General features: G+C 46.8%; 1 protein-coding gene across 2 annotated transcripts in view; it reads left to right on the forward strand.

The window, feature by feature from the left end:
• faima (Fas apoptotic inhibitory molecule a) overlaps nucleotides 1-13,019 on the forward strand; it is a 43,029-nt gene extending 30,010 nt beyond the window's left edge. For both annotated transcript variants that reach the window (XM_072473175.1, XM_072473174.1), the window contains 2 exons: nucleotides 10,333-10,382; nucleotides 11,833-13,019. In XM_072473175.1, coding sequence (XP_072329276.1) covers nucleotides 10,333-10,382; nucleotides 11,833-11,982 — 200 coding nt within the window. In that variant the 3' untranslated portion in view covers nucleotides 11,983-13,019. The remainder of the gene's footprint in view (nucleotides 1-10,332; nucleotides 10,383-11,832) is intronic.
• The last annotated feature ends 292 nt before the right edge of the window (nucleotides 13,020-13,311 follow it).

The raw sequence follows: 13,311 nt of genomic DNA on the forward strand, positions 1-13,311 counted from the left end.
TGCTGAATAAGTTTTTTTTTATTAAATATTTTATTGAAAATTTTTGGTCAACCAACACAGTACATTGTGCATTCTTTACACAATATTATAACAACACAAATAACAATGACCTATTTTATAAACAAAAAATGAATAAATAATAAATAACAAAAATGAAAACTAGCCCTAATTGGCAACTGCCTTGTCACAAGTAACACTCTCCAAAAATATAATTTAACAGTCCAATATATAATTATCTGTAGCAACGACCTATACATACTATACAGTATATATTAACAACCCTGAGAGTCCTTCTGGTTCCTCCTCCCCCCCCCCACCCCTCCCCCCCCCCCCCCCCCCCCCGATCCTGGGCTGCTGCTGCTGCCTTCTTTTTCCCATTCCGTCTATCTTTCTGCAAGGTATTCGACGAACGGTTGCCACCGCCTGGTGAACCCTTGAGCCGACCCCCTTAGGACGAACTTAATCCGCTCTAGCTTTATAAACCCCGCCATGTCATTTATCCAGGTCTCCACCCCCGGGGGCTTGGCTTCTTTCCACATTAGCAATATCCTGCGCCGGGCTACTAGGGACGCAAAGGCCAAAACATCGGCCTCTCTCGCCTCCTGCACTCCCGGCTCTTGTGCAACCCCAAATATAGCCAACCCCCAGCTTGGTTCGACCCGGACTCCTACTACTTTTGAAAGCACCTTTGTCACCCCCATCCAAAACCTCTGTAGTGCCGGGCATGACCAAAACATATGGGTATGATTCGCTGGGCTTCTCGAGCACCTCGCACACCTATCCTCCACCCCAAAAAATTTACTGAGCCGTGCTCCAGTCATATGTGCCCTGTGTAATACCTTAAACTGAATCAGGCTTAGCCTGGCACACGAGGACGACGAGTTTACCCTGCTTAGGGCATCTGCCCACAGCCCCTCCTCGATCTCCTCCCCCAGCTCTTCTTCCCATTTCCCTTTTAGTTCATCTACCATAGTCTCCCCTTCGTCCCTCATTTCCCTATATATATCTGACACCTTACCATCCCCCACCCATGTCTTTGAGATCACTCTGTCCTGCACCTCTTGTGTCGGGAGCTGCGGGAATTCCCTCACCTGTTGCCTCGCAAAAGCCCTCAGTTGCATATACCTGAATGCATTCCCTTGGGGCAACCCATATTTCTCGGGAAGACCCCGGTGGTGGTGGCTACACTGAAGATTTGGGGACAGTGGAGACGGCATAGGGGAAAGACTGGAGCCTTGGGGGGGTCCCCGATAAGAAACAACCATAGGTTTGCCCCGGGGGGAATGGATGGGGGATGGCTCCCAGACTCGCGAACTTCCCATCCACAAACAGATCTTTCAGTTGCGTTATTCCTGCTCTTTGCCACATTCCATATCCCCCATCCATTCCCCCCGGGGCAAACCTATGGTTGTTTCTTATCGGGGACCCCCCCAAGGCTCCAGTCTTTCCCCTATGCCGTCTCCACTGTCCCCAAATCTTCAGTGTAGCCACCACCACCGGGCTTGTGGTGTAGTTCCTCGGTGAGAACGGCAATGGGGCTGTCACCATAGCCTGTAGGCTAGTCCCCCTACAGGACGCCCTCTCTAATCTCTTCCACGCCGCTCCCTCCTCCTCTCCCATCCACTTACTCACCATTGAAATATTAGCGGCCCAATAATACTCACTTAGGCTCGGTAGTGCCAGCCCCCCCCCTATCCCTGCTACGCTGTAAGAATCCCTTCCTCACTCTCGGGGTCTTCCCGGCCCACACAAAACCCATGATGCTCTTTTCAATCCTTTTTTAAAAAAAAAGCCTTCGTGATCACCACCGGGAGGCACTGAAACACAAAGAGGAATCTCGGGAGGACCACCATCTTAACCGCCTGCACCCTCCCTGCCATTGACAGGGGTACCATATCCCATCTCTTGAAATCCTCCTCCATCTGTTCCACCAACCGCGTTAAATTTAACCTATGCAATGTGCCCCAATTCTTAGCTATCTGGATCCCCAGGTAACGAAAGTCCCTTGTTAACTTCCTCAGCGGTAGGTCCTCTATTTCTCTACTCTGCTCCCCTGGATGCACCACAAACAACTCACTTTTCCCCATGTTCAATTTATACCCTGAAAAATCCCCAAACTCCCCAAGTATCCGCATTATTTCTGGCATCCCCTCCGCCGGGTCCGCCACGTATAGTAGCAAATCGTCCGCATACAAAGATACCCGGTGCTCTTCTCCTCCCCTAAGTACTCCCCTCCACTTCTTGGAACCCCTCAACGCTATCGCCAGGGGCTCAATCGCCAGTGCAAACAATAATGGGGACAGAGGGCATCCCTGCCTTGTCCCTCTATGGAGCCGAAAATATGCAGATCCCCGTCCATTCGTGACCACGCTCGCCATTGGGGCCCTATACAACAGCTGCACCCATCTAACATACCCCTCTCCAAAACCAAATCTCCTCAACACCTCCCACAAATAATCCCACTCCACTCTATCAAATGCTTTCTCGGCATCCATCGCCACTACTATCTCCGTTTCTCCCTCTGGTGGGGACATCATCATTACCCCTAACAACTTCCGTATATTCGTGTTCAGCTGTCTCCCCTTCACAAACCCAGTTTGGTCCTCGTGGACCACCCCCGGGACACATTCCTCTATTCTCATTGCCATTACCTTGGCCAGGACCTTGGCATCTACATTTAGGAGGGAAATAGGTCTATAGGACCCGCATTGTAGCGGGTCCTTTTCCTTCTTTAAGAGAAGCGATATCGTTGCTTCAGACATAGTCGGGGGCAGTTGTCCCCTTTCCTTTGCCTCATTAAAGGTCCTCGTCAGTACCGGGGCGAGCAAGTCCACATATTTTCTATAGAATTCGACTGGGAATCCATCCGGTCCCGGGGCCTTTCCCGCCTGCATGCTCCTAATTCCTTTCACCACTTCTTCTACCTCGATCTGTGCTCCCAGTCCCACCCTTTCCTGCTCTTCCACCTTGGGAAATTCCAGCCGATCCAAGAAGCCCATCATTCTCTCCCTCCCATCCGGGGGTTGAGCTTCATATAATTTTTTATAAAATGTCTTGAACACTCCATTCACTCTCTCCGCTCCCCGCTCCATCTCTCCTTCCTCATCCCTCACTCCCCCTATTTCCCTCGCTGCTCCCCTTTTCCTCAATTGGTGTGCCAGCAACCTGCTCGCCTTCTCCCCATATTCGTACTGTACACCCTGTGCCTTCCTCCATTGTGCCTCTGCAGTGCCCGTAGTCAGCAAGTCAAATTCTATATGTAGCCTTTGCCTTTCCCTGTACAGTCCCTCCTCCGGTGCTTCCGCATATTGTCTGTCCACCCTCAAAAGTTCTTGCAGCAACCGCTCCCGTTCCTTACTCTCCTGCTTCCCTTTATGTGCCCTTATTGATATCAGCTCCCCTCTAACCACCGCCTTCAACGCCTCCCAGACCACTCCCACCTGGACCTCCCCATTATCATTGAGTTCCAAGTACTTTTCAATGCACCCCCTCACCCTTAGACACACCCCCTCATCTGCCATTAGTCCCATGTCCATTCTCCAGGGTGGGCGCCCTCCTGTTTCCTCCCCTATCTCCAAGTCCACCCAGTGTGGAGCGTGATCCGAAATGGCTATAGCCGTATACTCCGTTCCCCTCACCTTCGGGATCAATGCCCTACCCAGCACAAAAAAGTCTATTCGCGAGTAGACTTTATGGACATAGGAGAAAAACGAGAACTCCTTACTCCTAGGTCTGCTAAATCTCCACGGGTCTACACCTCCCATCTGCTCCATAAAATCTTTAAGCACCTTGGCTGCTGCCGGCCTCCTTCCAGTCCTGGACTTCGACCTATCCAGCCCTGGTTCCAACACCGTATTAAAATCTCCCCCCATTATCAGCTTTCCCATCTCTAGGTCCGGAATGCGTCCTAGCATCCGCCTCATAAAATTGGCATCATCCCAGTTCGGGGCATATACGTTTACCAAAACCACCGTCTCCCCCTGTAGTTTGCCACTCACCATCACGTATCTGCCCCCGTTATCCGCCACTATAGTCTTTGCCTCGAACATTACCCGCTTCCCCATTAATATAGCCACCCCCCTGTTTTTCGCATCTAGCCCCGAATGGAACACCTGCCCCACCCATCCTTTGCGTAGCCTAACCTGGTCTATCAGTTTCAGGTGCGTTTCCTGTAACATAACCACATCTGCCTTAAGTTTCTTAAGGTGTGCGAGTACCCGTGCCCTCTTTATCGGCCCGTTCAGCCCTCTCACGTTCCACGTGATCAGCCGAGTTGGGGGGCTTCCTACCCCCCCCCTTGTCGATTAGCCATCACCTTTTTCCAGTTCCCACGCAGCTGTATCTCCCCCAGGCGGTGCCCCCCCGCCCATCCTCTCCCATGCCAGCTCCCCCCTCTCCCCAGCAGCAGCAACCCAGTAATTCCCCCCTCCCACCCCCCCCCCGCTAGATCCCCGCTAGCGTAATTACTCCCCCCATGTTGCTCCCAGAAGTCAGCAAACTCTGGCTGACCTCGGCTTCCCCCCGTGACCTCGGCTCGCACCGTGCGACGCCCCTTCCTTCCTGCTTCTCTATTCCCGCCATGATTATCATAGCGCGGGAACCAAGCCCGCGCTTCTCCCTTGGCCCCGCCCCCAATGGCCAACGCCCCATCTCCTCCACCTCCCCTCCTCCCCCCATCACCACCTGTGGGAGAGAGAAAAGTTACCACATCGCAGGATTAGTACATAAAACCCCTCTTTGCCCCCCACATTCGCCCCACCACTTTGTTCGAACGTTCTTTTTAATAACCCGCCCATTCCAGTTTTTCTTCCACAATAAAAGTCCACGCTTCATCCGCCGTCTCAAAGTAGTGGTGCCTCCCTCGATATGTGACCCACAGTCTTGCCGGTTGCAGCATTCCAAATTTTATCTTCTTTTTATGAAGCACCGCCTTGGCCCGATTAAAGCTCGCCCTCCTTCTCGCCACCTCCGCACTCCAGTCTTGATAAACGCGGATCACCGCGTTCTCCCATTTACTGCTCTGAGTTTTCTTCGCCCATCTAAGGACCATTTCTCTATCCTTAAAACGGAGGAATCTCACCACTATGGCTCTGGGAATTTCTCCTGCTCTCTGTCCTCGCGCCATCACTCGGTATGCTCCCTCCACCTCCAATGGACCCGCCGGGGCCTCCGCTCCCATTAACGAGTGCAGCATCGTGCTCACATATGCCCCGACGTCCGCTCCCTCCACACCTTCAGGAAGACCAAGAATCCTCAGGTTGTTCCTCCTTGCGTTGTTTTCCAGTGCCTCCAACCTTTCCACACATCGTTTCTGATGTGCCTCCTGCGTCTCCGTCTTCACCACCAGGCCCTGTATATCGTCCTCATTCTCGGCTGCCTTTGCCTTCACGACCCGAAGCTCCCGCTCCTGGGTCTTTTGTTCCTCCTTTAGCCCTTCGATCGCCTGTAGTATCGGGGCCAACAGCTCTTTCTTCATTTCCTTTTTTATCTCTTCCACACAGCATTTCAAGAACTCTTGTTGTTCAGGGCCCCATGTTAAACTGCCACCTTCCGACGCCATCTTGGTTTTTGCTTGCCTTCCTTGCCGCTGTTCTAAAGGATCCACTGCAATCTGGCCACTCTCTCCTCCTTTTTCCATCCGTATCCAGGGGGGATTCCCTTCTGGTTTACCGCACAGTGTTTTTAGCCGTCAAAATTGCCGTTGGGGCTCCTATCAAGAGCCCAAAAGTCCGTTTCACAGGGAGCTGCCGAAACGTGCGACTCAGCTGGTCATCGCCGCACCCAGAAGTTCGTCAACTGCTGAATAAGTTAAGAGCCCATGGTGTTAAGGGCAAGATCCTGGCATGGACAGAGGATTGGCTGACTGGCAGAAGGCAGAGTGGGGATAAAGGAGTCTTTTTCAGGATGGCAGCTGGTGACCAGTGATGTACCACAGGGGTCGGTGCTGGGAACACAATATAAATTAACCATCTGGAAGAAGGAACTGAAGGCACTGTTGCTAAGTTTGCAATGATACAAAGATATGTAGAGGGACAGGTAGTATTGAGGAAGCAGGAGGGCTGCAGAAGGACTTGGACAGGCTAGGATAGTGAGCAAAGAAGTGGCAGATGGAATACAATATGGATAAGTGTGAGCTTATGCACTTTGGAAGGAGGAATGGAGGCATAGACTATTTTCTAAATGGGGAAATGCTGAAGAGAATCTTGAACAAGGACTCCCAAGTCCCTTTGTGCTTCTGATTTCTTATGGTTAACATGCAGGTTCAGTTGGCAGTTAGGAAGGCAAATGCAATGTTAGCATTCATGTCGAGACGGCTAGAATACAAGAGCAGGGATGTACTTCTGAGGGGTATTGTGAGCAGTTTTGGTCGCGTATCCAAGGAAAGATGTGCAGGCCTTGGAAAGGGTCCAGAGGAGTTTCACAAGAATGATACCTGGAATCAAGAGCTTGTCGTATCAGGAACGCTTGAGGTCCCTGGGTCTATGCTCATTGGAGCTTAGAAGGATGAGGGGGGATATTATTGAAACTTACAGGATACTGTGAAGTCTGGATAGAGTGGACGTGGAAAGGATATTTCCACTTGTTCGAAAAACTAGAACCAAAGGGCACAATCTCAGACAAGGGATGATCCTTTAAAACAGAGATGAGAAGGAATTTCTTCAGCCAGAGGGTGGTGAATCTGTGAAACTCTTTGCCGCAGAAGGCTGTGGAGGTCAAATCACTAACGAAAGAGAAAATGCTGGAAAATCTCAGCAGGTCTGGCAGCATCTGTAGGGACAGAAAAGAGCTAACGTTTCGAGTCCGATGACTCTTTGTCAAAGCTAACAGACAGAGAAAGTGGGAAATATTTATACTGTGGAGTGAGAATGAAAGATGAGAGAAAATGCTGGATCTCCGAGTAAGCATTCTCCAAGGCGGCCTTCAGGACACGCGACAACGCAGAATCGCCGAGCAGAAACGTATAGCCAAGTTTCGCACACATGAGTGCGGCCTCAACCGGGACCTGGGATTCATGTTGCATTACATTCATCCCCCACCATCTGGCCTGTGAAATCCTACCAACTGTCCTGGCTTGACACAATTCACACCTCTTTAACCTGGGGTTACCCCATCTCGAGATCTGTAAAGATTTAATCATCTGCTAATGCTCGCATTCCGAGCATTGTCTGGCATCTTTGAATTTGTCTATATATATATATATGTTTCTGGAACCTACCTCTTCATTCACCTGAGGAAGGAGCAGCGCTCCGAAAGCTAGTGACATCGAAACAAACCGTTGGACTTTAACCTGGTGCTGTAAGACTTCGTACTGTGCTCACCCCAGTCCTACGCCGGCATCTCCACATCATTATTTTTACTGGGCACCCCTTTGCTGTGGGAGCCTAAACCCATGAAACTAACCAAACTCCAGCCCAAATCTCCTCCAAAAATCGGGCAAAAGGGCTTAAAGAAAGGTTCTCTGGCTAAGGGGAGCAACTTTGTGTGCGACTGCTCTTCCACATGTCGCCACCAGAAGTCCCACATATCCACATTAACATTCATCTGTCATTTGTGTTTGATTCTGCTAATCTCTGTCTTCCTACAGTATTTTGCCATACCAGTTTTCCAAAATTCCGTTGTGTTTTCACCAAATGTCCAAGAGCAAATAAATAATCTAGTCCCAAGATCAAAAGTGAACCCAGTATTAGACGTGGGGTACATCACTTCCAACTCTTCTCCAACTTGAGCAGCCTTGGTTTCTTGTCTTCAATCAATGTTATAATCCATTTACTACACTCTATATTACATCATTCTCCAAATTCCACTTTATTTGTAAATAAATTATGTAAAATATTTGTTTATTATCTCTGCTGTATCTTTATCTTAGACACTGCATCAATTCTCCTCACCCCCATTGTCTTTTAAATTATTTTAATTATAAAAGCCCTTAACGTTTCCCTTTTTTGTATTGATCTGTGTGTCTTTTTCATACTACCTCTATTCTTTTTCACCTCCCCCACTACACTTTATATATTGCTTGTGATTTTCTTCAGTGTGATATATCCAAGGCTCCAATATAATGTTTTTCTTTTATACGTGTCTTTGTGCAATTAACAAAATAACCTGCATAATTTTCTAAACCGTCATTACAAGTGCATTCATTTTTAATTTTATATCTCCTAATTTGACAAAAGCAAATGAATGTTTTTGCATTCATTCACATCTATTTTATTTGCTACCACCATAAAAATCAAACTGATGATAATTTTTGATAAGTAAATGTGAAGCGATTTTACTGTTGTTCGAAGGAAAAGAAAAGTAACCCTTAGGGTGAGTCTCTTGTAATATTGCCACGTCCGCCTTCAATCCCCTCAGATGCGCACAAACGCGAGCCCTCTTAACCGGCCCATTTAGCCCTCTGACGCTCCAAGTAATCAACCTAGTCGGGGGGCTTCCCCACCCCCCACCGATTAGCCATCACTCTTCTTAGGCCAGCCGCCAGCTCGCATCCCTCGGGCCCGCCCTCGGCCTCCCGCTGTCCTTGACCTCCCCTTTGTCCCCGAGCAACAGTTCCTCCCCTGTCAGCAGAGCAGTTCCCACCCCTCCTCTCTCTCTTTCCCCCCCCCGCCCCCCCCCCCCCCCCCCCCCTAGTAACAGTACCAGAAACCCAACCTCCCATATCAAATTTATCACCTGCTCACCCCCCACTGCGCTTCTGTGAGCTAGCTAGCCTGGTAGCTCCTGCCCATGGCACCAGCCATCCTATCTCCCCATTGTTCTCCCTCCTCCCCGCTTGGACATACATATTCAAAGAATCACAGTCCCCAATAAAGAAAGGAGCAAAAGCAACCAAGGGGAGAAAAAAGGGACAAGGAACAACAATAATACCTTGTTACAGAGAGCACTGCATATTCAAAACACAGAAGTGATTTTGACCAAATCGCCACAGCAATGCCTTCCCCCAGGATTCAGTGACCTTAATCCCCTGCTAGCCTTTTGTCCTTGATAAAGTTCATAACTTCGTCCGGTGATTCAAACGTGACCCAAAGACGCGCTTGATACAACATCCCAAACTTCACCCTCTTCTTGAAGAGGGCCGAATTTGCTCTATTAAATCCGGCTCGCCTTTTGGCCAGTTCCGCGCCCGGGTCCTGATAGATGCGCAACTCACAGTTCTCCCACACGCAGCTCTGTACCTGCTTGGCCCACCACAAAATCTGTCATTGTCCAGGAACCGGTGCATTCACACCACCATCGCCCTCGGCGGTTCATTCGCTTGCGGCTTCCTTGCAAGAGCTCTATGCGCTCTGTGCACTTCCAAGGGTCGCGTAAACGCTCCATCACCCATTACCTTTTCCAGCATACTTGCCACATATGCCCTCGTGTCCGAACCCTCACTGTCCTCAGGGAGGCCGACCATCCTCCGGTTCTGTCTCCTGGACCTGTTCTCCAAGTCCTCCAACTTCTCCTGCAACCTTTTCTGATGGTCCTTCATCAGCCCCACCTCGGCCTCCAAAGCGGTTAAATGGTCCTCTTCCTCGGACACCTTTTCCTCCACCTTCTGAATCGCCAGTCCATGGGTTTCTAGACCCTGTTCCACGCGATCAATCGATGCCTTAATCGGGACCAGCGTATCTTTCTTTAACTTGGCGAAGCTCTCCTCAAAGAACTTCACCAGCTGTACCATTGACCACTGTGCCACCACCCCAGAATCCTGCACGTTCGCCATGTTTTCCTGCGCTGCAGCCTCTGCACACGTCTTCCTTGCTTGACTATGTCTCCTTACACGGCCACTTCTAGTCCACTGCTCCATACACTGGTGGGTATTTCTCCTCACTGTCTCACTCTCCACCGATTTATCCAGTAAAATTCCAAAAAAACCGGGAGAAAAGGTCCAGACGTTTTGTCACAAGCGGGAGCTACCAAATGTGCGACCTCCTACTCCATGGCCACCACCGGAAGTCCCAAAGGAAAATAAAATTAAAGGAATGGTTTGGCTCTGTTATGCCAGAAAAGAGAGAAATTGAAAGCAATTGTAAACTCTGGCATGGACAGCACGGTGGCGCAGTAGTTAGCACTGCTGCCTCACGGCGCCAAGGACCCAGGTATGTTCCTGGCCCCGGATCACTGTCCGGATGGAGTTTGCACATTCTCCTTATGTCTGCATTGGTGTCAGTCCCACAACCCAAAAAGATGTGCATGGTAGGTGAATTGGCCATGCTAAATTGCCCCTTAATTGGGAAAAAAAGAATTGGGTACTCTAAATCTTTTTTTAAATTGTAAACTCTGGTATTTTTGTGTTTTCCCTGACAATTTGATCATTTTGTGATATCTTGCTTGTGGCTCTTGCAGAGAAGGACACTATGGATGTTTGGTGCAATGGGAGGAAAGTGGAGACGGCGGTAAGTTTTTGAATGTTAGAGATGTTTTTTTCTTTGATGTTGAGAGGCAGGCATGCTAACTAAAATATGCCTTTGATCATTAAACCATATTTTTCTTTTAGGGTTTCATTTTGAGCAAGGAAAGGTTTAACAGATCCACTGCACTAATTAACTTGAAACTTTGCGCATTCAACTTGTGGATGAAATTTTACAGTCACCCACCAGTGTGTAAAATTCCCCAGGTGGCCTGCCTTCCACCGCCGATAATCGGCAAGGATCAAGTATAATCCGGTCACTTAGCTATTTTGGCTGACACTTCAAGAATGTGCCGTTGGGTGAGTTACCAACGGGTACTTCAACCTGCAGTCAACAATCACTCTGTGGGGATATAAAATGGAAAAATAAAAGAAGCAAACTTAAAGGTGAAACTTTTCTCAGTGGGAACCTGTTTTCTGCTACAGAAAATCCAGTTTATAAGTAACTACATAAATGTTTTCAAGGGACTTGACTCCATTGAATTTGTATTTGCAACTTATTGTAGTCAATGAGGAGCCCCGAAAAGGTAAGTCAAAAGTAGTTTATTTCCTACTCAGTTAGGAAATACAGCAATTAAGCAACACTCCCAAGTCCCAGCTGGGACCATCCTAAGATGCCTTCTCCCTCTTGGGCCGGCTTTTATCTCGGGGAATTAACGAGCCCTGCCTTTAGGCCTCCATCCCTCAGCAGGGGAGCTCTTATTCCACAAGGCCCATGGGGAGATCGATCGGATCATCCTTGTGGGAGTTATAACACAACTGTTCTCCCACATCCCCCACCACTGACCTACCACATTCATGAAACACATCTCAGTGCATTTCCTATAACGTTTATACCCCAAATTATTAATCAACTGATGTTCGTTATATAGACGTTTCTAAATAGATCTGCGTAATTTCATCAGCAATCTTATCAGATTGGATAGATTTTAGTACAAACTGCACTATAATAATGAGACATTTTCTTGAACTTTGAGTAAAATATAGCTTTATTGATGCTTTTCCCGCTTGCTTAATCTACTGCTTTACAGATAACAAAGTGAAATAACTTTGGATGTGAAATGCAGAATAATTTCAGTTTAACGGAGTTGATGCTCTTATTACGGAGTCGAGAATACTTGTGTTCAAGCCCCACTCCAAGTCTTGAGCACATTATGTAGTGTAATAGCATGGGAAAGCGGCAATGCCAGTTATGTCATAATTCAGATGAGATGTTAAACTGAGGCCCTCACTGCCTTGAAAAGGTCTTTGTGCTATTTGACGAACAGTGTTCCACTATTAAAAACAGTTACAGATCATTCAGCTCATATTATTTGCTGTTTATGGATTTATGCACAAATTGGGTGCCACAGTTGCTACAATTTGAAAGTGTTTGAGGGCATTGAGGATGATCTATATTAATACAAATCCCTTCCTTCAACTATTTTATTTTGTAGGGTGAATTTGTGGAAGATGGTACTGAAACCCATTTTACTATCGGTAACCATGACTGTTGTATCAAAGCTGTTAGCAGTGGGAAACGAAGAGAAGGAATCATCCACACTCTTATTATGGATGGCCAGGAAATCCCCGAATCTGCAGAGTGACTTCCTGTAGACCAACTGCACAAGGGAACAATTATTCTACAAAGAAATGGGTACATCAGTTGTCATAATTTCAAACATGTCACAACAATGAAGGAATACTACTCCTGAAGATATCAGTTGAGAAAATGCATGTTGCAGTGCATAAATCACACTTCGGTGACAATTTGAATTAGTTAACTAATCTGACCATATAAAATAAGCATTTTATAATGAACTACAGTTTTGCTGTCCCCTGTATTTAAAAACAAACGGGGTGTCATATGATCGAAATTTCTGGTATAGGTTGTCGATGAATAGAACACTAAGTACAAGTAATGAATTAGGAATTGTTAATAAATTCAAAAATTGAAACATATCATGTTAATTTTGACATTTTTAGTTTTAATAACAACTTTTAATTCTTAATGTAAACAATATTTCACTGTGACAATAGGCCTCTATTTCATATAGTCTTAATTTTGACATTTTTAGTTTTAATGACAACTTTTAATTTTCTTAATGTAAACAATATTTCACTGTGACAATAGACCTCTATTTCATATAGTCTAATCTAATTAAAAAACCATGGAGTCAAATAAAAAATAGGAAGATTATTATTGTTTTTAAGTTGCACTGTGCACTTCACCTTACTAAAAAGCAGAGTTACATAAAATAGGTCAGAATCAGTTTCTTCAATCTGTTTGTGTGATATTTTAATGAATGGCAATCTGACACAACATTATAATGGGCTAAGAAAGGAACTTTATGCTGACAGATGACATTCAGCCTATATACTGTTCCGTTAATACATGTCCAGGTTCAGATCAATGTTTTCACGTTGCGCCACAATATTTAGCCGGGCCAAATTTAACAAATTGCTCCCCTAAACAGCATGTTATATAAATGTTTTTAAAGTTTTTATTTAACTAATCCATGTACTCTTTACATTGAGAAATATGGGCCCAAGCACGCGCATTGTTTTGGTACAGTTCTTTTCTACAGAAGACTTTTATGATACGGACTGTTTTTAATACAAATAAAATACAAATGGCATCATAGTTATGTATGATTTTCTCTGAGCATAAAAACACAATTCACAGAGTATTTGTTTATGGTTTTACTTTCCTGCGTTTCTCAAAGCTGGTGGATTGTGTGCCCAAGTTGCTTTGAAATTCAGTAAACAATCAGAAAAGTTCATTGCATTGATAATGCAGGGACTTAGGCCACTCTTCTCTCTGCCTTAGGTGACTTCTCCTCACACATTTTCTCTCCTGCCCCACACATTTATCACCAACAACCTCCTAACCTTCCACACACATCTTATTTTGAACTTATCTGCAACTTCTTACC

This window comes from Scyliorhinus torazame, chromosome 2 (genome assembly GCF_047496885.1).
Source record: "Scyliorhinus torazame isolate Kashiwa2021f chromosome 2, sScyTor2.1, whole genome shotgun sequence".
In the NCBI taxonomy this organism is placed as follows: domain Eukaryota; kingdom Metazoa; phylum Chordata; class Chondrichthyes; order Carcharhiniformes; family Scyliorhinidae; genus Scyliorhinus; species Scyliorhinus torazame.